Raw genomic sequence first — 23448 nt, 5'->3', positions numbered from 1 at the left:
AATTTACCTGAATTACACAAAGTTAAATATGTAATATCTGGGTTTTAATAGTGTTCGTCAGTTGGAAGATAAGATTTGGGGTAGGATGACGTCGCTTAAGCCCAGAACGATATGCTAATTATTATCCACGATTCTAAATGCATCTAAATTTGTAAATTAACAAGAAACTTTATAAATATGGGAAAATTCCGCCTCTCGGAACTTATCAATTTTGAATACGCTAGTGCTTCAAAGAAGAATTCATCACTAGCACTTTCTGCAGGCGATTATTTAAGTTGAAGCTTACTCATGACTCAAATTGCAGCGATTTAATACTTTCCCATTTCGTTGGGTTAATCCCAGATTTTCATGCAATAGATTATTCTGAACAGCTGATTAAAGTTAAGCAGTTCAAGTCACACGGAAATAATTTTATCACTTCCTACATCCTCGGCTGTATGGATGAGATTCAGTGCTTGAACAAAAACATCCAACTCGCGGTTAAAGTTTACGAATTCTAAAAACTCAATAAGTAAGCAAACAGAGTGGACTTTTGAACATAAACTGATGCAGCATGTATACACGAATTTCGCCATTCTATCTAACATATTACAACATCTGATACTTTGAAAAATTGCGAGATGAACAGTAGTGGTACGCAGCTGATGCTTCGAATGAAAATGCTGCAATTTTATCTCATCGAATACATAATCACTGCGTTAAGGTCATTATTTCGGTATAACGAACAGTGGCGCCTGAAAGAATCTGGACCATGTTTATCAGCCAAGGTCAAAATATTCCCAAAATAGCTACTCTTAAATGCTTTATACAATACGATTTAAAGTTAAATTTGTTAATTTGGGCACGTTTACTAATAGTTAATGTAAAGACATTAAAAGCGCATTTTTTGTTCTTCACTTCTTTCTGCATTTGGGGGTAATTAATTTTTTTCAGTAAACTACCTATGTATTTAATATTTGTGACAGAAGGATTAGGATTTCAAAACAAGCTAAACACAATAAATCTGGCAAACGGATCTAGCTATACAGGTTAATCGAATATGACAAAACCACAAGGGCTTTCGATCCATGGAGGTAGGAAGTAAGATGGAGTCGCCCTAAAGTTTCTCCCGTACCCTGCTCTGAAGCACCGGCGATCCCTACGTGGTGACCAAAACATTGGGTCATTTACCATTGAGTTCTATGGGATTTGACGCGTTCGGATGTAAATATTTTGTAATTACGTCGTAAATATACATATAAATGTATATATTTTCTTTTTCTACAACACTTCAGAGTCCTAAGTATGTGAAAACAACATTTTTAAACATTTCATTTTGAACGGAATTAAATGCTATACTTTTCACAGGACAGTTTTCTCAGAATGGTTTAATTTGAATGAAATATTTTCACAAGTTTTCGTTAATTACATTAGAAAAAAAAAAGCTAAGGTAATTCGATTTTATTCGGTTAAGGTACAAAAATTAAGATAAAAGTTTATTGTATTATTAATATTAAAATTATGCATTATTTCTTTTCTATTTATAGAGCTTCTTCCTAAAATACTTTCTTAAATATGACATGAATTTTTGGCTTCTGAGGCATCTTTTAAATCGAAAAATGTAAGTCAATTTATAATAAATGCTCTATTCGGTTCATTTTAAATTAGAGAATTATTAGGAATTAGCGAAATACTTTAAATAGTACTTGACTTTCTCTGAACATTTCTGAAAGGGAATAAAATAAGTTTTTTTTTAAAGTATTATTTAAAACTTGTAACTGAGTTATTATAAAATGTAAGGGGAATAATTCTTTTAATTATACTTATCAGATTTTTTTTTACCCTTCATTTCAACAATACATATTCCAAAACTCTTTATTACGTTCTTAAGTGCGCATTTCATAGCATTTGCTTTACAATACCTTTTAACAGATTGCTTTCCAATACGAACAATTCTTGCTTAAATAGTTTTATAACGTATTTGTCAACAGGATTTCAATTTATGTTTACAATTCAATATTAAGGTTATTATATATTTAGATAACATTTATAATCATTATAAATTAGATACATTTAATCATTAGATTTCTTCACAGTACTTTCACAGTTGTTTATAAGTGAATAAATTCTTTATTTCAAATACATTTATAAATAATTTAATGAATATTTAAGTATTTTGTCAAAGGCAGATACATGCTTTTTGCAAGCACATGCATAAATACCCATACATATTTCCTATTTATCATTTCCGGCATGTGCAAATCTTTAATTTCTGTGCATTCACTATATTTTTCGTGTAAAGTAATTTACACTTATTTAGAATACACCCGAAAGTTTTACATAAAAAAATATATATGAATATAATTTGAATTAAAATTATAAGTATTACTTTTAATACCCACTCAACGGTCAGTTTTTCTTCAAAATTCCTACACGATGGCATCTCTCTTTAGGCAGATAGCCCTTGCATGCGTTACTTAATTTTAAAAGGTACATGTTACAATAATATATGGATGTGAAAAAAAATTTGTTTTATTTAAAACATTTTGACGTTTGGAAAATAAAAGTAGCGAATACTCTATCAAGGGTATCGAAAGACGTATACAATTTTAAATGTACTGTAAGGTATTTTTCATTCTTTAAGCATAACATTTTTCTTAAAATCTATATTTTTGTAGTGCAACAGCTTAGAATTTTATAAAACAAATTCATAATTCTGTTGTTAGTTATCGAAAAATAACGAAGATGTGATTTTTGCGTAAATGTCATTAAACTATACAAATTGCTATTATCCATCACACTATGAATGTTTCTTTCACGCGAAAGTGTCCCTTTTTCGATTTCTATGGAACTGTCGTGTGTCGAAATACTATCAGAATCTTGTCAAGCGAGCTTCTGAATGTAAACAAAGAACACCCCATCTGGTGACCCAAGCTTCAAAGCAGTGCTTCACTTTTAGCGCAGGTTGGCCCGTCCTCCCTTTCCTACCTCCATGTTTCGATCTAAGGGAAAAGATGCCTTCATGGAGTATTTTCTGAAAGAAACTGGCCTGTATTCACCTTATACACGGGGAAAACTACGAAAACCAATCATGCAGGCAGGATTTTGGCCTAAAATAAAACTCCCGGCATTCAGCTATCTTAATTACTTGTACACAGTTGGGGTGCTAGTTGTACGGGTATTTTCGCCACTTTTCAAAAAAGTAGCATAATTCTGAGACTTTTCTTTGAAAATTCACGAGTGAGGCTTCCTTTCCTTAAACACACTTCTAATGAGCTCTACCATATTTCAATTAAACAATGAATAAAAAATAAAAATTTTACATTACGAACAAAGCGGCTTTTTTAACGCCCTTTAAAGCGGCCTTTATTAAATATCATGTTCTTTGCACTTAAACCATAAAATTCAGTTCAACAGCAATATCGTAAAATAATTTTAAAAGAGCATATCGTTGGAATTTCCGATGCAATCTCGCGCTGGAGATTATTATTATTTTTTTTTTTCCTCTACAGTGTTGCCATTGCTCGTTTTCAAACCGTTGAGTCTGTTAATCAAAAATTCGTTAAAGTTTTACAAAATATGAAATCGATAATAAAAACAAATTCAAAATTTGGGCTTCCAGATGCCCATGTTCGAATAATAAAATTGGATGTTACGTTATTCAAAATTGGATGGCTCTAGGTACCGTTGTTTTATCACAATGCGAGAAATTTATGCAGATTCTTCATTATTTATTTAAATATAATGCAGGGCTCTAATATTCAGTGGCAACAATTTGAAAAGTGAACCGACATTTATAGTGAATCAATGCAAAATACCAAAACTAAATCAATAGTCCCTTTGGATAGTCTATTAATAGTCTCCAAAACAAATTGTCCGTTTGGACTAAATACTTCGCAGAAAATCAGAGCTTCTTGAACTATATGCAATTTTCATATTTTTTCGAAAGAATAATCTGCACCATTTTCTAATAGTTGAATACAACGTTTAAAGCATTTGTTTTATTCCCTCCAGGCCATCTCCTTTGATGATTACTCCCGGTGCGATGTAACAATAGTGAAATGTAACAGGCTTTGTGTAAACAATTTCTTTAATTGAAGGAACAAAAAGATTAATGCTTTGGCATTCAAATTAATAAAATTTAATCTGATAAATTAGCCAATCATAAGGTATTCAAAATAATACTGATGCATTACATATAAATTACTGCAGATATTTACTCATATGTTCAAAATCACATTTCATATTTTAATTCAGAACGGCAGTCCGCCAGAACTGCCCTTCTGAACTTCGCATTAGTACTAATTCTGTATACTAAGATATCGCACATACATTTTAGCGTCTGTCTGTCAATAGCGTCTCTCAATTTTACTTAATTTTTTGAAGTTTGCTTTTACTTGTCATTAAGACATGCCCAAGCTCATGCTTTCAAGCTTACAAATACTCTTTAAATATTAACTCTATTATACTCTTTTTAAATATTAATCTACGGTAAGTAGTAAAACAAAACCACAATTATACAATGCAGTAAACTATGATAAATGATACTGTACCCTTCAGATTTTAAGATGATCTTCAACCCACCAGCTGCCAAACGAGAAAGTAACTGAACACTGGTAGTTCGACCTGGGCTCAAACCCCAGTGAACGAGCTAAAATACTCTATATAGCTAATTTACTCGTTCACCCGAAACAAAGCCAGGGAAGAATTACCCATCTCGTGTCTTTAACTAGTCGGTCCAATAGCTGCTCAGCACTTAAATGGAACACTGTCTGCAAAACGAGGTAGCTACATAGGAGGTCTTCTCCATGCATAACGCGAATCTCCTTAGAAGACTAGTTTCCTCTTAGTTTCAGCTGATCAAGAAAGAAGTTGATATAATTTCAGCATTCTTTGAAAATGTTAATTTTATCGAATTTTCAGAGTTGGAGAAACTTGGCTCCTCGACGAAAGTTATAATTTTTAATTCATTTTAACTCAGTAAATTTTTCAGTTAATTGCACTAAAAATCCCAGATTATCGTAACTTGAGTAATCCAATCTTTATGAGCAAGCTGGCTATCCATCTGGTGAGCGTGCTGTTAGAATTTGGTTTTTGGTTTGGTTTTATTAGATTACGGCAAAGCACTCGAGGGCTATCTGCCTTAAGGGAGGGATGCCTTCGTGGAGGACTTTCTAAGGGAAACTGGCTCGCATACACGTTACACATGGGGAAAACCACGAAAACGCCCATGCAGCCAGCCCGTTCGCGGGATTCGAGCCTCGGACCGAACTACCAGTGTTCAGCGACGTTACCGCTCAGCCCTGGTAGGCCTGCTGTTAGAATTTGGCAAAACTCTCGAAGTTTCTCTGGCTATCAAAGACTGCGCTCGTGAAGGTTTGCCAGAATACGGCAAAGCCCAAGAGGGCTATCTGTTAAAAGAACATATCCCCTCACTATCTAATCTATAAATGACTGGCTTCCAAGAGTAAGTATTTGCAATACACATCCTGAAAACCACGAAAATTTCATGCAGCCAGGCCGTTTGCCGGGATTCGAACTTGGTTAAGTTTTCCAATATTTACCACTTTTATCCATCCGGTCAGAACTTTCTAGATGAAACCGAATCATTAAGTTAGACATGGGGAAAGCTAAGAAAAATTATGCAGACAATCATTCTGCCTTGAAAATCAAGCAGCGGGCTCAAATGCTAATTTTGCATGGTTGTTACTTTATTTGTGAGAGTCAGAATTCATTAAAAAATTTAAGGCAGAAACATACTTAAACACGGTATTTAATTATTGAAACTGAATTTGGTTAATCTTTGGATTATGGTAACTTGGCGAAATTTTGGCGACAACCCTCCTACAGCAACCTGCTAGTTTTGTTTTGGACGCCATTTTGTTTTCACGAAGTAAAGGCTTTTTTTTTTTTTTACTCAACATTTTTTCCAACAATCTGCTAGCCGAACTACGCTTATACTAGAACTTTTATGGAACAAAAATACTTAATCATGACGAAGATTAGGTGCGAAATTGGGAGAAAGTGCAGAATCACCCACTGCTTGCCGCGTTTTTAAAAATTGCACATACACGGTATCATCCATGTACACGTCGACCTATTTACACTTAAACATCCCAGAATTGCACAAAAATGGCATTGCGCACACTCTTGACTTTATCCATGTACACTGCTAAAGTCCTAGCTAGTAACCTTTATCGCCTTACCAAAATGTCGCCCAACTACCTGTTACCATATTCCAAAGATTAGCCCTGAATTTAACCAACACTGACATTTTCCAATTCTTTCTAAATAGTTTACTGTTTATTAAAGTATGCATTCACGCACTTAGAAGGAATCGTAAAAAATGGGAGATTTGAGAAATCAGATAAGGGCACTTCATTACAGAATACGCTTCAGAAGAAGAGCTTCAATAAAGAGGTTCAAAAACTGCTTTACATAATTTTTTTTCAAAAATGAACTGGAAAAATCGTTCCTTTAAGTACGGATTCGTAAATGAATGTTTATAATAACTGAATATCAATGTTTAGTAACTGGTCAATTGCATTCAAAATCAAAACGCAATATTACCAGGTTGAACTTTACTAAAATATCTTAGTTGCTTTGTTATATTATGAAGCAGACTATTTAGACGTTTAAGAATTATGTAACAAATTATTGCTACGATTATTTACCTTAAAATAATTGCTTAATTAACATTACAGGTAAAAGTAATGAGGATGATCTTCACACATAAATTTATTCTTTGTTTAATTTGAACACAGCAAACTACGCAAGGACTATCTACTAAGAGGAAGGATGTTTTAATGAAAGACTTCCTAAAGGTTGGGTTGGATCCTAGCAGAGCCCACACCCTTGGCGCGCCCATGTATATGGCCGAATCGATGTGTAGATGGACAAATTCAAGGGAGTGTGCAATGCCAAGTTTGTGGAATTCTGGGATTTTTTTTAAGTGACAACATGTCGATGTGTACATGGATACAGAGTTTGTGCAATTTTTTTACTTGTTATTTTCAAATTGGCGATTTTGAGAAACGTGCGAAGCAGTGGATGATTCTGCACTTTCCCAGTTTGTCGCTGTTTTTTAATTCATCGATTATAAGGATGCGTTTTTAAGTTATCAGCTTTATGGAGATGTCTTCGTGGAAGGCAAAGGGAAACCGATTCGCATTCATATTATACATAATAAATGGGGAAACCCACAAAAACACCCATGCAAACAGTCCGTTCAAATGGATTCGAACTATTTGAGCTCAGTAGGTTTGCGCACTCGGCCCCTGATAAGTGAGAACGTTACCACGCTGACGAGAAATAAATTCCAGATCATGCTGTTTTATTTACCAAATTTTACGGCATACCTAGAAGTATTTTAACGAGCAGTGTAAGCCACCTATTATTTAGCAACCTGTCCTGACAATAAATTTTTTACTGCTGAACATTTTAAGCAAATCCCATTTATTTACGCAACTTTAACATTATATTTTCACATTTTGATTAGCAAACTTATTTCCCGAAATCCGTGAATGAGTTTCATCATTTTTTGCTTAAATGCACACGCTATAAGTATTCTCTTGATAATTTTTGACGCCAGGTAATTAGTGTCAAAGGTTATTTCTTCAGAAGGAAATTAAAAATCGATTTTTTATAAAAACCTGCCTCTAATTTTTTAATTTACTAAATTGTTAACATTTTAATTCTTCAATGTCTCAGAAATCAAACATTTTAGGAAATAAAAACTAATGCTCGAATAATAATCACGAAACTGTAATGCTTAAATATTTCTTCCGCCCTTTGACCATTTGCGACAGAATAGATGAAAAATAGCTATGTAAGAAAAGAGCTGACATATTGTTTTCATTGTAACTAACGTATAATTATGCAAGTAAATTTACTAGTCAAGAGAGTCACTAGAATGTTTTCATTTACACCTACCCAAGGTTTAATTTCAAAAGCAAAAAGTGAACTTCATTATGCGTATGATTCAGCGATACTGTTTAAGAAACAGATGTAAAAATAAAAATTATAACATTTCACATAAATTAAATAAAGCAAGAAAACTAACAGTAAAAATATTGGAAAGGAAATTAAATGGAATTCGAGAGCGGGTGAAATTTAATTTTTAATTCTTGCAATATTGTAGGATAAATGTCTTCATTTGCATTTTTAAAAGTTTAAAATTTGGAAGCAATACTTTTATTCAAGAGCAAAGGAATTAGCTAATAAATTTGCTAATTTTAATAACACATTGATTCTCTTAGTTAAAAGACAGCTTAAAAATATATAAATATATCTTGATAACTTTCACAATGATGTTTTACTAATTAAAAGGGGAATTTTTTCTAGTTGCGAAAAGATAGTTATAACTTTCTTGATGATGCTAATTGAATTTTACTAAAAGACAATATTATTAAAGAAGTCTTTACGTTAGCAATACAATGCCTACATTTACCTATTAAAATCTATAATATCGCGCTATTAGAAACTTTCAGAGCTGTACATAAACTACACTTTTCAAAGGTATTTGACAACTCTGCTACACAAAAAGAGGTCCAGAAACTTGATTCAAAATATTCCGAAGAGATGAATCCACCACTATTCGCATCATATTGGCAAATTTTTCAACATGTTTCTATGAGATTTACTAACCGTAAATCATCTTTCTCCATAGCTAGAAAAAAATTTAAGAAGCAGCTAAGATATCTGTATATGACAAACTTACCGATAAAATGCTCAATTTATGTTTAGGTGAGCAACACGCATTTCACAATTATCGTTTCGAAGTTTGCTTCAAACTAGCAAATTTTGTTCGTTTGATAATTTTTAGTAGAAAGAAAAGCAGATACTGTTTTTGCAGGAAAAATATTCGTCGATGACTCCTTCAACATCTTCAGTTCCTAATGTGCAGATTACATATAGTGATACGTTTAATCGCTTCCAATGTAAAGAAAAAATCCGAAGCCAGCTGTTTGTTCTGAAAATCAATTGGAAGAGTTATCTTCATTATTTACGCCGGTAAAATAAGAAACTTCGAACTTCATTTTAATGTGTTAACAAGAATGTTTAATGAACTGACGTTTGTTTCGGTATTGATTAAAATATTGAAAACATCTCATTTCAGTACAAATAAAGAAGTATTGTTATGGTTACATTTTACTCACCAGAATTCGACATTTTTACCGAACCGACTTTTCGTCAAACGAAAGCAAACAACCTGCTTCTAGTAACGCGCGGCATCGAAAGAACCACCGAAAGATCTAGTTCATAGATTAAAACCTTTAGCCTTAACCTCCTGACCACATGACGTCACAGGTTACATTAGGGAATTTACTTCAGCAGAGAGCTAAAAACTGTTCTGTTGCCCTTTGATCATTAAGGCCTGAAAATAGCTCTCAGCAATCCAAACTTTGATAAAGATTCGCCTATTGGATACTCTGAACCCTTTCAAATGATTTCTTTTTATCAACAGCAATAATTCATTATGAAGAAATGGAAATTAGCTCAGGTATCAAAGAGAATCCATAAAAAGAGGGGTGAGGGGAGAAAGTGTTAAACATGAATATTTGGGAGAGGAAAAGTCGAGTATTGTAATTTATATAAGAATTCTTATATGAGCTATCATGTAAACAAAAATATTTCCATTCATTGTATTACTTTAATATTTCAGGAATATTATGCCTTTCCTTTTAATGTCTTAAATAATAAAATTATCAGACCATGCAATAACCCTTAAGTTTACTGGAGGTTATTCTTTCTAATTAATGCTCAATATCTGAAAAGGAGTATATTTCTAAACGATATCAGTCGTGACCTTCGTAAAGAGCGGAACGAAGGTCACGTATTAGCTTGATCGCCTCAAAAAAAATGACTTTCGTTCACACAATGCTCTTCCATCTCCATAGTGCAAATGCTACTTTTGGACACATATCATGCATTTTACTTTTGCTAAATGAAAACTGAGTGTAAAGAAAAAGCAAACAAATCCGATTTGCAATCAGATAAAAATGGCCTTCAAAAATTATATAAATCAGCTTTTAATGAATTTTTAAGGCCATAAGTATGTAAAGCTCGTCTATTTCCAGTAACTTTTAAATATTACATTTTTAACAAATTATCGATACTTACGTATTATCCCATCGACCGCTGGTCGATTTTGCACAAATTTCGGCAACGATTGCCAGTCGTTACCGCAGAATTCTAAAGTACACGGTCATCCTTAACTGGCGCTAAATCGCGCTTCTTGTCCTGTCGAAGGGATAATATATATGTACCAAAATAACTTTAATTCTATTATATGTGTTGAAAAGCAGCCTTAAATATCAATTTAGGCCCGCCATCGGCCGAGCGATAAAAGCCGCTGAACACTGGTAGTTCAGTTCGGGGTTCGAGTCCCGGCGAACGGGCTGGCTGCATGGGCGTTTTCGTGGTTTTCGCCATGTGTAACGTGGATACGAGCCAATTTTCCTTAAAAAGACCTCCACGGGGCATCCCTCCTTTTCCGTGTAGTGTTTAAGGGCGAAGCACATAATAATAAAACAAAAAAATATCAGTTCTATATTCAACCCTGCACCTTAACTCAACTACTGCTGTTTCTCAATTGTCTGCATTTTCAATGCATATAATTTCACTTTTTTCATGTAGTTTTGACATACTTTGTAATTCTGCATTATAGTTTATGTAGTTTCTATGAATTCCCGCCCCCTGCGTATTTCCTACATAAATTTTGCATTAAGAAAGTCTTTCATTTCAGAGACAGTAATTTCCAAGAATATTAAGAGACTTTTAAGATTACTTTCGGCTCATTTATTGATTTATTCCGATTTAAATTTAGGCCACGAGCGGTAGAGCGGTGAAATCGCTAAACATATTCAAGTCCCGGCAGTTAGGCTAACTGAACGAAAGTTTCCGATGTTTTCCTTGTGAGTAACGTAAATATTCATTTTACCTTAGATTAGGTTTAAGTCATTTTACCTTAGATTAGGTTTAAGAACGTTTTTGTATATCAATGTTTACGGGCAACCGTCAAATTGATGGGTATAGGAAACCACTTATTTTCTTTAAAAATGATTAATTTAGAAACAACTTATTTACTTTAGAAACTTCAATTTGAAAATAATCTTAACACTAGAACTACCGATAACCGTCAATTTGACGAATTTGAAGTTGTTTTTATCGTTGTAAAGGTTTCGATAGTTTCGGCGATAATAGAGCTTGTACCAGAGCAGTCTTCGTTGATGCTAACTATTCTTTACAGTAATTTACTTTTTCTTCTTGAATAACTCATGATGACTAAAGAGGGGTATTTATCGCCAGACTAGCGTAAAGCTAGTATTTTCCTCTAAATTTTAATGATATTGCTAATGCTCAGAATAATATAATAATTTCTTCTCGATCGTCTGTACTCGCAGTAACTGAACATTTTCTAAAACGTTTTGACACATCGGCTGGAACTCAACGACTGCAGATTACTCCTTAGTCTTGAGCCTAACGCTTTATGTTTGTGCTTTAGGCACCTACGATTGACAAATAATCACACGCGACATACCTCTTGCTATAGCGGTGCGTTGATATTGAGTCCAGAAGTTATCGAAAGATATTTCTGTTGAATATGATTTTTATTTAGTATCTGCTTTGTAACTACTTTTACGTTTGTCACCAGAGAAATAATTTCATAAAAAAACCGGTTTGTTACGATTAACTATGAAACTACCTTACCCGTCAAAATGAGTATCCGTAGAGATAAGTTGTAATTTGACTCACGAAGTCGGAAATCCGTCAAAATGACTGGTCCCTAAAATCTAGTGCTGAAAAGTCCTCCACAAGAGCACCTCTCACCTTATTCAGATAGTCTCCATGTGATTTTACATAATCCAAATAATCCAGTCCACTTAAATATATTGCTACAGATCATTAAATGCTGTAAATTCCAAATTATCAGAAACTCAAGTTTCTTGTTTCAGTTACAGTGCGTATTTGTCCATGAAGTGGACAAAACATTTAATGTGGACAAAACTTTTGGACTCTTTTTCCCTAGAGGAGGGGCTAAGCCTAGGGCCCCAAAATTGAAATTTGATGGGAAGAATATTAGATTTCAGAAAAATATAAGGTATTTAGGTGTAGTTATTGATGAAAAGTTAAATTTTATTGAACATTTTAAACTTATACACAGAGAAATTAATAAAATATTACATTTTTATCGGAGTACTTTTAATGCGGAGACCTTACATAAAAAAGCACCAATATTGAAGAAAATTTTTAATTGTGTAATTTTACCAAAAATCTTTTATGGAATAGGTGCTTGGGGCGCTAGGGCAGGGAAGTTGATCCGTTAAGAGATAAATTAAATACTTTGCAGAGAAGCTGGATGCTGGCAGTAACCAGAGTCTTCAGAACTGTTTCTACAGAGGTGGTTTGTATTCTCGCTGGAATTACACCCCTCTCTTCCCAGTATAAATTTTATTACCAGAAGTTTTTACTCTTGAATAATTTAGTTGATTATATAGACATTAATGATTGTATTATTAAAAGTGATGCTTTCCAGAGTTTTGATGATGCTCATATTCATCCTAGTAATAGGATCTCGATACCCTACGATTGTATTTATCTTAAATGTGAAGAGTTAGATATTTTTACAGATGGTTCAGGGCTCGAGGGTGGTATTGGAGGAGCTTTTGTAGTTTTCTTTTACGGAATTGAAATTTATAATTGGAGATTTAAATTATGTGCTATGAATTCCGTTTACCAGGCCGAAATGTAGGCAATCTTTGAAGTTTTTAATTGGATTAAAAGAACATTGAGAATTGGATACTGCATAAATATTTATTCTGATGCATTGTCGGTGCTGCAAACCCTCTCGGGCCTTGAAAATAGAAACTGTCTTGTGTTTGATATAAAAAATTTATATTTACAATTGAAAAATATTCACAATATTAAAGTACATTGGATGAAAGTACACGTTGGTTTTGAAGGGAATGAGAGGGCCGATGGATTGGCAAAATCTGCGGTTACTGATGAGAATGTTATTGTTAAACATATTCCAGATTCTAAAAGAAGGGCCACCTCTATTTTATATAATCGTATTTTGCATTAATGGAAAACTAACTGGGAACTTTCCAATAGAAACCATGGTTTACTAAAAAATATAAATATAGAATAGGAAAAAAAATGGAGACGTATAAAGATATCGATGCAAATCAAATTTTAACGGGACATGGTCGGTTCCCTGTATACTTAAAACGTTTTGGTTTACAAGATAACGAAAAATGTAATATGTGTAAGGTTATTGGAGACTCGAAGCACCTTTTTTGAGGATTGTGTTATTACCGGGAGAGCAAGGGATAGGTATCGAAAACATTATCATAGTGATTTCAAGAAAAATTACAAGAATTTCGAGGAATATTCTAAAGAAATTATGAAGATTTTAAACAGCTCCAAAGAAGCCATAGGGATTTATGTATGAATGTTGTATTTGTGTATGCTTGTTTATGTGTCGTTTTATTTTTTGTTTTTGAACAGTTATTTATTATTTATTTTTGTTCGTTTGTGTGAATGTATTAGGTCCACTGATAATGTGAGTTTCATTGGTCATATTTATTATTTCGTTTTGTTTATCTTTTACTAACTTTTTTAGTTACTCGGTTCCTGGGGCTTTTGGTTTTCGGGGGCTAGTAGTTTACATCTTTTGTTTTTGTTCTTTCTTTATTAGTTGTTTTGAGAACGGCCGGATCGCTGGCTCCTCGTTTGTTGTTGGATGGGCTGGCTTCCCAGAAAAGTCATAAGACCAAGTTATCTTGGTTAGGTGGGCTGGGGACTGCGCCCCGTTATTACACCGCATATGAGAAGTATCAGAAAGGGTCAGTTGCAATCAGCTAATGGACACACTATTCAAAATTAAGTTCGAAAATAAGCAGGTTCTCAATTATATCCTGTTTGGATATGTCCGGTATTTGATTGAGTGGAGTATTTGACACATGGGATGTTTATTCATATCATGTGGTTTTCCTTTATTTGCAATATTTGAAGTCTGCTGCCTTCTCTGATCCCAGTCGTAATACTTTTAAGTGCTAGAATTAAATTTTAAAATATGTTTGTAGTTTGTTGTATTTATTTTACAGGTTCCTTTACCTGCATTTTATCCTAAAGCGCCCGATAGCAAATAATTTGACGCTTCATCACCCCCCATACAGTATGTATTGTGTAGACAAGATTTGTTCTGTAGGGAAGTAGCTCTTAATTTTCAGAAATACTTAAAGTATTTATGTTATTAATTCAGGAGCTCTAATAGGAAAAAGTGTATTGTCATAAGACGGCTTTATATACTCTTTAAAACAAAAGAATCTGAAGATAATAATACAACTCTTTCCATTTTTAGTAATTTATACCACTATATTTTATTCCCTTTTATTTATTTTTTATTTTATTTTGCAAGATTTCTTTTGACTTCATTCTTAATTTTATATTGCAATATTTCTTATAACTTCATTTATAATTTGCAGTCCCATTTATTTGCTCAAAATGTTTTATTCTTTATTCTCTTACTTGCTTTTATTTTGCCAGGTTAATTTTAATTTCAATTTGATCAATATTTACAAATTATATCTTAGCAGCGTTATGCGCTATAAACGCTTTATAAGTCATTTTACATATTTTTCCAATATATATTATATATATATTGTTCGATGTTATGCAAATTGTATTTCTTTCTTTGTACCGAGGAGCGGCGCAGACGCAAATTTGTTAGCTTTTTAAAGCTCGCGGTTAGAGCTTCGAGGTTGCTGTGAATTACTGGAGTTTCAACTAAGCGGAGGTTCTTCTGAGTTTGTGTTGGTAAGCCGCCACTGAAGTCGGAGTTTGTGTGGTCTTCGCCGTTCCTCAACTAACTTACTACTATTTGAAAGTCAATAAAGAAGTTTCGGTCAAGTTAGGAGTCTGAGGTTTTTTGGGTTCTATACTGAAGTAACATCAAGTTAATTTACAGTCCACTATTTTTAACAACGGAACGTACATGTTTTGTGGTCCGTCGAGCCGGAGTCGCAGTAAATTTGGTGAGTCAGTGTGTTTTTTTATCTTTCTTATTAGATAATGGAATTTACAACGCTTAAGACTAAAAAGCGTGTAGCTAAAGCTAAGTTAAGTAAACTGAAAGAGAAAATTGCAGTGACTTACGATTCTGCTGATGTTGATCAGTTGGAACTTTTTAAATCTAGATTAAATGACTTAATGACCGAACTTTCGGATATTTTTAGTAACATATTTGTAGTGTGTGAAGAAAAACATATTGATGTATTTATAGAAGAACAACAGGTCATACAAGATACTGTGGATGAGTTAATTTTAATGCTAACCAGAGTTAAGAATGTTAAAGACATTAGTGTGGAAACTAAATCTTGTGAAATAGCGAGTATACGCTTACCTAAGCTAACTCTTCCTGTATTTAGTGGCAGTACTGAAGAATGGTTATCATTTTTTGATTTATTTAAAACGGCGATAGTGGATAATGACCGTTTATCAGGTGCACAAAAGCTACAATATTTAAAGGGTTCTTTAAAAGGAGATGCTTTGCGGATTGTTCAAGCTTTAACTATTTGTGACAGGAATTTCGAAATAGCGTGGCATTTATTGTGTCAAAGATTTTCACCTAAGAGAGAATTACTTTCATCGTTATTAAAGAAAATCTTGTATTTATCAAATTTACAAGCTGAAATTCCTAGTCAGATATTAGCGTTAGTAGACACTGTAAGAGAGTGTGTATGTTCGTTTGAAAATCTAGGCTTCAAAGTGGAACAATTCGCGGATACTATTTTAATGTTAATAGTACAGTTTAAATTGGATTCTTCGACGAGAGGATGGTGGGAAAGAACATTAAAGAGTGAGGAAATACCAACACTTAATAATCTGCTAGAGTTCTTGAAATCTCATGCCAGAACCTTGCAAGCAGGTAAACCGCAAGGTGTTAAAAAACAAGTTACAAAAGACAAATTAACTTCATTGGCTTCAGAGATTCGCGCGCAGTGTACGTATTGTAAAGCCGGTCATTCAGTTTTTAAATGTAATAAGTTTTTAAATCTGAATGTGCAGGAACGCGTTAATTTTGTCAAGAGAAATAATGTTTGTTTTAATTGTTTGGTTTCAAACCATAAAGCTTTCGAGTGTAGAAGTACACATAAATGTAAAAAGTGCTTTAAAAATCATCACACACTACTGCATTTCGAAAGAGTTCAAAATGAACCAAAGGCACGTAAAGGAATTACGAACAGTTCGAATGAATTATCAGTGACGGCTAAGCCATTTTTCCCTGGGCCAGAACCTCGCGCTCAATCGGCTGGGTCAGGGAAGAATATTGCAAGTTCTAGTCCAGTAATTAAATCTTGTGTTTCAGACTTTAATTTTCAGAGTGAAGTTTTATTATGTACGGCTGTTATTAAAGTGTTAGATTCATAGGGTGAATACCAATTGTGTAGAGCCCTCCTGGACCCTGGCAGTCAAGCAAGCCTGATTTCAGAAGATTGTGTACAAAGGCTAGGGTTAGCAAGAAGAAATGCCAAAGTTTTTATTTCATGTTTAGGGTCTTTGGATACGAAAACTAATGGGATTACGGAAATAAACTTCGTTCCGCATTTTCCGGCGAAAGTGTCATTTAAAACACCAGTATTTATCATCAATAGAATTATTGGAACTTTGCCGCATTTTACATTGGATAAGAAGTACGTTGAGGAATATAATGATTTAATGTTAGCAGATCCAACATTTTACAAAAGTGGGCCTGTTGATATACTTTTAGGCGTAGATATTGCCTTACCTCTTTTAAAGGGAGAAATAATTAAATGCGAAGAAGGTAAACCGGTAGCTTCTCGTTCTGAACTAGGATGAATTATTTCAGGTAGTGTGAATAATTCAACAGAAATTAATCCTACTATCTATGCTAATAATATACAAGTGGAAACTGATCAGATGCTGTCTGACTTTTGGAAATTGGATGCTGTACCTACGTTTGACATGCTTACTAAATCGGAGAGAGCATGTGAAGATTATTTTAAATCTACATATACGAGAGAGGAAAGTGGGGTATATACTGTGAAATTACCGTTTCACTCTCCGCCTTCTCAGCTTGGAGATTCCAGACAATTAGCTATGCGTAGATTCCAATCTTTAGAAAATTCACTTCTAAAAAGGCCTCAGATATATGAACAGTATAGGGATTTCATGAGGGAATACCTTGAGTTGAGACATATGGAGGGAGTGCCTGAGGGAGAGATTCTTATTGACTCTACGTATTACATGCCTCATCATGCCGTATTAAAGGAATCAAGTACTACGACTAAACTGAGAGTTGTTTTCGATGCTTCAGCTAAAACGACATCGGGTCTTTCAATGAATGATATTTTGATGGTTGGGCCAAGAGTTCAGCAAGAGCTGTTTCCAATTATTCTACGGTTTAGAACTCACAAAATTGCAGTATGTGCCGATGTAGAGAAGATGTTCAGACAAATTCGTGTCCACCCAGAAGATACAAATTGGCAACGAATGCTTTGGAGGGATAGTCCTAGTGAGCCCTTGAGTACATTTAGATTAGTGACAGTTACATATGGGACTGCCTGTGCGCCATATTTGTCTACTAGAGTAATGAAACAACTTGCATTAGATGAACAAGTTAGATTTCCTTTAGCATCAAAAATTGCCCTTCGTGATTTTTATGTTGATGATTTGCTTTCAGGGGCACAAAGTGAAGAGGAAGCGAATGTTCTAGTTCAGCAGTTGAATGAAATGATGAAAAGGGGTGGATTTCGCTTAAGGAAGTGGACTTCAAACAGTTCAGCTATTTTAGAGAATATTCCCGAGTGCTTACGAGAATCCAATATTTCTCTTGAAATAAACAGTGACAAGAAAGTAAAAGTATTGGGAATTAATTGGAACAACTCTAGTGATACGTTTCATTTTTCGGTATGCATAAGTGATAAAGAGTTTACTAAGAGGACTATTTTATCAGAAGTAGCGAAAATTTTTGATCCAATGGGATGGATATACGCGAAAATATTATTACAAGAGTTATGGAACTTACAGCTGGGTTGGGATGAACTTGTTGATAAGAGAATAAGTAGAAAATGGAAGCGTTTCTATCTAGAATTACCCTTACTTTCAAGCTTACAATTTCCGAGGTATGTCTTGAGTCCGAAGGCAGTAGTGATAGATATCCATGCTTTCTGCGACGCTTCAGAAAAGGCTTATTGTGCAGTCATCTATCTCCGTACAATCGACCTTGATTCGTCAGTCAAAGTCAGCCTTCTGACATCGAAAACCAGAGTAGCGCCCTTAAAAACCCAGTCTCTTCCGAGACTAGAGTTGTGTGCTGCGTTACTTTTAGCAAACCTCTTACATGCAGTATTATCATGCATAGAACTGCCTATTAACAATATTTACGCATGGACCGACTCGCGGGTTACATTGGCATGGGTTTCGTCCGAACCTCGCCGTTGGCTACCTTTTGTGGCAAATCGAGTTGCAAAAATCGAGGAAGCTGTTCCAGGTATTCAATGGAATTATGTTGCTGGGAAAGAAAATCCTGCAGACTGTGGGACCAGAGGTTTTATTCCATCAGAATTCCTACAATGTGAGTTATGGATGAAGGGACCGCAGTGGTTAAACGAATCCGTAATTCATGTACAGCAAAATTCAAGTGTAGAATTAGAGGGTGAAGTTATGTTGAAGGAATTGAAAAAGAGTTTCAGTTCAAATGCTTCCAAATTTGAAGAGCCTAGTGTGTTTTCAAGATTTTCGTCATGGTTAAAGTTATGTCGGGTGTTAGCGTGGTGTTTAAGATTTAGAAATAATTGTAGCAAGTTACCTACAGAGCGTATAAAGGGTTATTTATCTACTGAAGAATTCTGTGAAGTTACTTCTATGATTGTTAGGATTGTGCAAAGAGCCGAATTTCCAGAAGAATTATTATGTTTAGAATCTGGTAAACCCTTGAAGACATCAAGTAAATTACTGTCTTTAAGTCCTTTCTTGGATTCCGCGGGAGTAATGCGTGTAGGCGGAAGGCTCAGAAACTCTGCAGTTTCAAATAATCAGAAACATCCTATGATTTTACCTAAGAATCACAATATTACGCGTTTAATTATTAAGCATTATCATGACACGTATCTTCACGCAGGTACGCAGCTACTCACTTCTGTCATACGACATAGATTTTGGATTGTGAATGCTAGAGATATTATAAGAAAGTGTATAAACCAATGTGTTATCTGCCGTAGAGTTAGAGCGCAAACTGCAACTCAGCTAATGGCAGATTTACCCGCTTCAAGAGTTACTCAAAGTAGAGCTTTTTCTCGTGTAGGGATTGATTTAGCAGGATCATTTAACGTTAAATATCGTCCTGGTAGAGGAGTCAAAATCTTTAAGTGTTACGTATGTCTATTTATTTGTTTTACTACAAAAACAATACACTTAGAATTAGTTGGAGATCTTTCAACAAAATCATTCCTCGCGACACTTAAGCGGTTTATAGCTCGTAGAGGCAAACCGTGTGAAATTCAGTGATTGTGCAACGAATTTTATAGGAGCTAATAAAGAATTAAGGAAAGCCTTTTCTATTGTTCAACGTGATGAACAGCTACAGGGTTATATTTCTTCAGAAAATATTAAATGGTTGTTTAATCCTCCCTCTGCCCCTCATTTTGGAGGGCTTTGGGAAGCGGGTATCAAGTCTATGAAACATCACTTAAAAAGATGTTTAGGAACACTTATTTTAACATACGAGGAATTTTTGACATTAATAACCCAAATTGAATCCTGTCTTAATTCTAGGCCTTTAGTACCAGCTTCAAGTGATTGTAGCGACTTGGAGGCGATAACACCAGGACACTTTTTAACCGGAGCGGCTTTAAGCGCTATTCCAGAATCTAACCAAATTCAAGAAACCATGAGCTGCAGTGACCGTTGGAGGAAAGTGCAAAGGTTATTTCAACATTTCTGGAATCGTTGGAGCAGTGAGTATTTATCTAGATTGCAGCAGAGACCCAAGTGGTGCAAGGTACAACAAGACCTGAAGATTGGTGATATGGTTCTTATTAAGAACGAAAATCTACCTCCGCTACGTTGGAAATTAGGTAGAATTATTAAAGTGCATCCCGGTCTGGATGAGAAAGTTCGAGTGGTGAGTTTACGCACGTCTAATGGTGAAATAAAACGACCTATAGCAAAGCTATGCGCTTTGCCATTTAATTCCTGATTTAGAGACTTTAATTTTTATTGTTCAGGTTTATGCAGTTCAACAGTTTAAATTTATTGTTTGAACCCCCTTGGGACTTCAAGGCTGGGGGTATGTTCGATGTTATGCAAATTGTATTTCTTTCTTTGTACCGAGGAGCGGCGCAGACGCAAATTTGTTAGCTTTTTAAAGCTCGCGGTTAGAGCTTCGAGGTTGCTGTGAATTACTGGAGTTTCAACTAAGCGGAGGTTCTTCTGAGTTTGTGTTGGTAAGCCGCCACTGAAGTCGGAGTTTGTGTGGTCTTCGCCGTTCCTCAACTAACTTACTACTATTTGAAAGTCAATAAAGAAGTTTCGGTCAAGTTAGGAGTCTGAGCTTTTTTGGGTTCTATACTGAAGTAACATCAAGTTAATTTACAGTCCACTATTTTTAACAACGGAACGTACATATTGTTACGGTGAAACATCGAAATTTGGAGAATGTCTACTTTCACCGGTGAATGTCAACATTCACATAGTCGCTTGGTGTATGTCCGAAATATTTTCCAAATACTCTTATTTCTGACTTACACCGGTAAATGTCGACATTCACCATGTACTAATGGTGAATCTTGAACATATAAGAATAGTATTATATTTTCTCCGTAATTCAATCGCGAAAAACGCACTTGAGATTTAAAATATGAACTTAAGAATATAAGAGCTTAAAACACACAGTACATTCAAAATGAGAAAGGGAAATAATAGAAGTTAAAAACATTCTAAATTATATAATTCAAATTTTATTTATTGCAACAACTTAAACTATTATGACACTTTGACTTGCACAAGAGGCCCTTGCTTTTACAACTGCATTTTTTTTTGTGGAAAATTTCCTTTTGCAATGACAGCGTGTACATATACTCCTCTCTTTTCGACCTACACCTGAGCATATCTGTGATTGTCGACATACACTGGTGAGGGTCCGAATGTACAAGAATGTAATGCAATATTCGATCTTTCACCGACGTATTTGGTGAAAGTCGACATTCTCCAATTTCGTTCTTTCACGGTAACATATATAAGTTAAGAACATTAAAAGTGACTAAGTCTGATATTAATTAGTGCAATAATCGTTCCTCTTGACACCACGTGTGTGTGTGTGTGTGTGTGTGTGAGTATGGCAAAGCCTCGAGGGCTATCTGCCTAAGAGGAGGGATGCCTTCGTGGAGGACTTTCTAAGGGAAACTGGCTCGTATACATGTTACACATGGGGAAAATCACGAAAACGCCCATGCAGCCAGCCCGTTCGCGGGATTCGAACCTCGGACCGAACTACCAGTGTTCAGCGATTTTACCGCTCGGCCGCTGGTGGGCCTTGACACCACGAAAAGGAAAAAAATGTGATCAAATGACCAGATAGCATTAAGGATAATGCTGTTCAATTTAAGATAAGCAAATAACGCTATACATTTGAATTCCTAAGCTTCGAAGCAAAAATAAGTAGAGGTAATATATGAAGATGAAATTAGCTGTTACTCTAAAGTCGTGGTTCTCAGTCCATGGACCGCGAAATATTGATACTTCGTGAAGCCATTTAAAGTGTGAGTGAAAATGTCAAATTCAGAATTATACAAATATACATAAACATACAAGTGTTGAAAAGAAAAATAAACACAATGTATAACAACTTTTATGTATGGGATTGTAATGAGCAAATGTAAATAACAGTTAAACTTTTTAAGTGTGTATGTGGTATCGCAAACTTAACACATGCCTAAATGCCACGTGAATGATGTCATATGCTAGATTAAATGATACAGAGATACCAAACTACCAAGCAAGTTGTACTAAAATGATTGTCCATTCAATGGTGTCCGAGAAGGAAGGCTGTAGGTTGACCGTTGAAATTAAAGTGTTAGGCATAACACAACTTTAAAACGTAAGAAAAAGGCTCTATATAGAAACTGTTGATAAAAATTAGGGTAGGTTATTTGAATATGGGACGAGGCTATCTGGCTAAGAGGAGGGATGTCTTCGTGGATTTCATGAGGGAAACTGGGTCATATTCACATTACTCTTATTTCCTTTACATGGGATCAATTACGAGAACTAACCATACAGCCAGCTCGTTCGTTTAAGTTCGAACTAAAAACAGGTCGAACTACTAGTATTCAGCGGTCTTGACCACTCAGCCACTGGTGGGTGGCTGGTAAAGGAGAGCGACTGTATGAAAAGGTTAAAGGGACAGGGATCGATCCTGAACTTCGAGTTAATAGTGATTACCATCAAAGAAACAGAACCCTCTCTCCGCAGGTAAGCTAGTTTATCTTCAGTTTTTTTCCGTGTTATACACTGATGTCCCTATGCAGTTCACATTTCAATTCTGAGAGGTCAGAGCGGTTTATTTGGCTGATTTAAAGTATTCACACTCATTCAGTTTTTTGAACTATGTAAATAAACGTTTTTTGAATTACGTAACAAATTACTTGTAAATAAAGTTTCGCAGATTTGTAACATATCAATTAGTTCTATACTTTTCTTAAATATATTTTATTAAATGTTTTAAAAACATACCAAGCAATCCAATTAAAGTAACTAATGAGGACACTGAATTAAATAATATCAGGCTTTGTCTCTTTCAGCTTGTTCTCCTTTATTCATTGTCTTTTGTAAACAGCAGATTTATTTTTTCAAAGCTTGTTTCTACAATTCTAATCTGTTTTTTTAATTAATTATGCTATACAGATAAATATATGCTTTTCTTTAAAAAACTTAATTTTTATTAATATAGCATGTAATAAAATACAGATTTCAATTTAATTAATTACAAATTCGAATTCTGGTTTCTACAATAGCATACTTTTCGAAAACCGTTTAAATAATGGTAGATGCTACAAATGGAAGGTTTATGTAAAACTGTAGCTCTTTGTTAGGGCCTAAACACATTTCCACTTGATCAATGGTTTCCTGAATTCATTTTTCAGTGAACTCGAAGTAAAATTTTCATCAGTTTTCCATAAAATCAATAATTAAAAATAAAAAATTGAGTCAATAATTAAAAATTGAAAACTAAAATCCAATTCCAAAACGGGTGTAACAAACAATATGAAAATTAAATTATAAAATATGGAATGAATAACAAAATCAGCTATGCAAATGATAGAAAAAAGTTGGGAAATAGTGTGGAAAAGAACATCCAAAAAAATTATGCCAAAAAAAATATGCTATTGTTTGAACCTTACTTGAAAGAGACAAAAAAATTGCATAAACTGTCAAAACAAA

General features: G+C 34.4%; 1 protein-coding gene across 8 annotated transcripts in view; it reads right to left on the bottom strand.

The window, feature by feature from the left end:
* LOC118191393 (long-chain-fatty-acid--CoA ligase 4-like) overlaps positions 1-23448 on the bottom strand; it is a 122685-nt gene that overhangs the window by 69219 nt on the left and 30018 nt on the right. For 2 of the 8 annotated variants that reach the window (XM_035362192.2, XM_035362195.2), the window contains exon 1: positions 9138-9291. The exons of 5 other annotated variants lie outside the window; for them this stretch is intronic. In XM_035362192.2, the coding sequence (XP_035218083.1) occupies positions 9138-9150 (13 nt within the window). In that variant the 5' untranslated portion in view covers positions 9151-9291. Of the gene's footprint in view, positions 1-9137; positions 9292-23448 lie in introns of those variants that run through there. One more of the 8 variants, XM_035362196.2, reaches the window with a different exon arrangement.

This window comes from Stegodyphus dumicola, chromosome X1 (assembly GCF_044657685.1).
Source record: "Stegodyphus dumicola isolate Sdum_Otavi_A_Nest chromosome X1, ASM4465768v1".
In the NCBI taxonomy this organism is placed as follows: Eukaryota; Metazoa; Arthropoda; class Arachnida; order Araneae; family Eresidae; genus Stegodyphus; species Stegodyphus dumicola.
The sequence above is the reverse complement of the archived record's forward strand: the minus strand, read 5'-3'. Positions and strand labels throughout refer to the sequence as shown.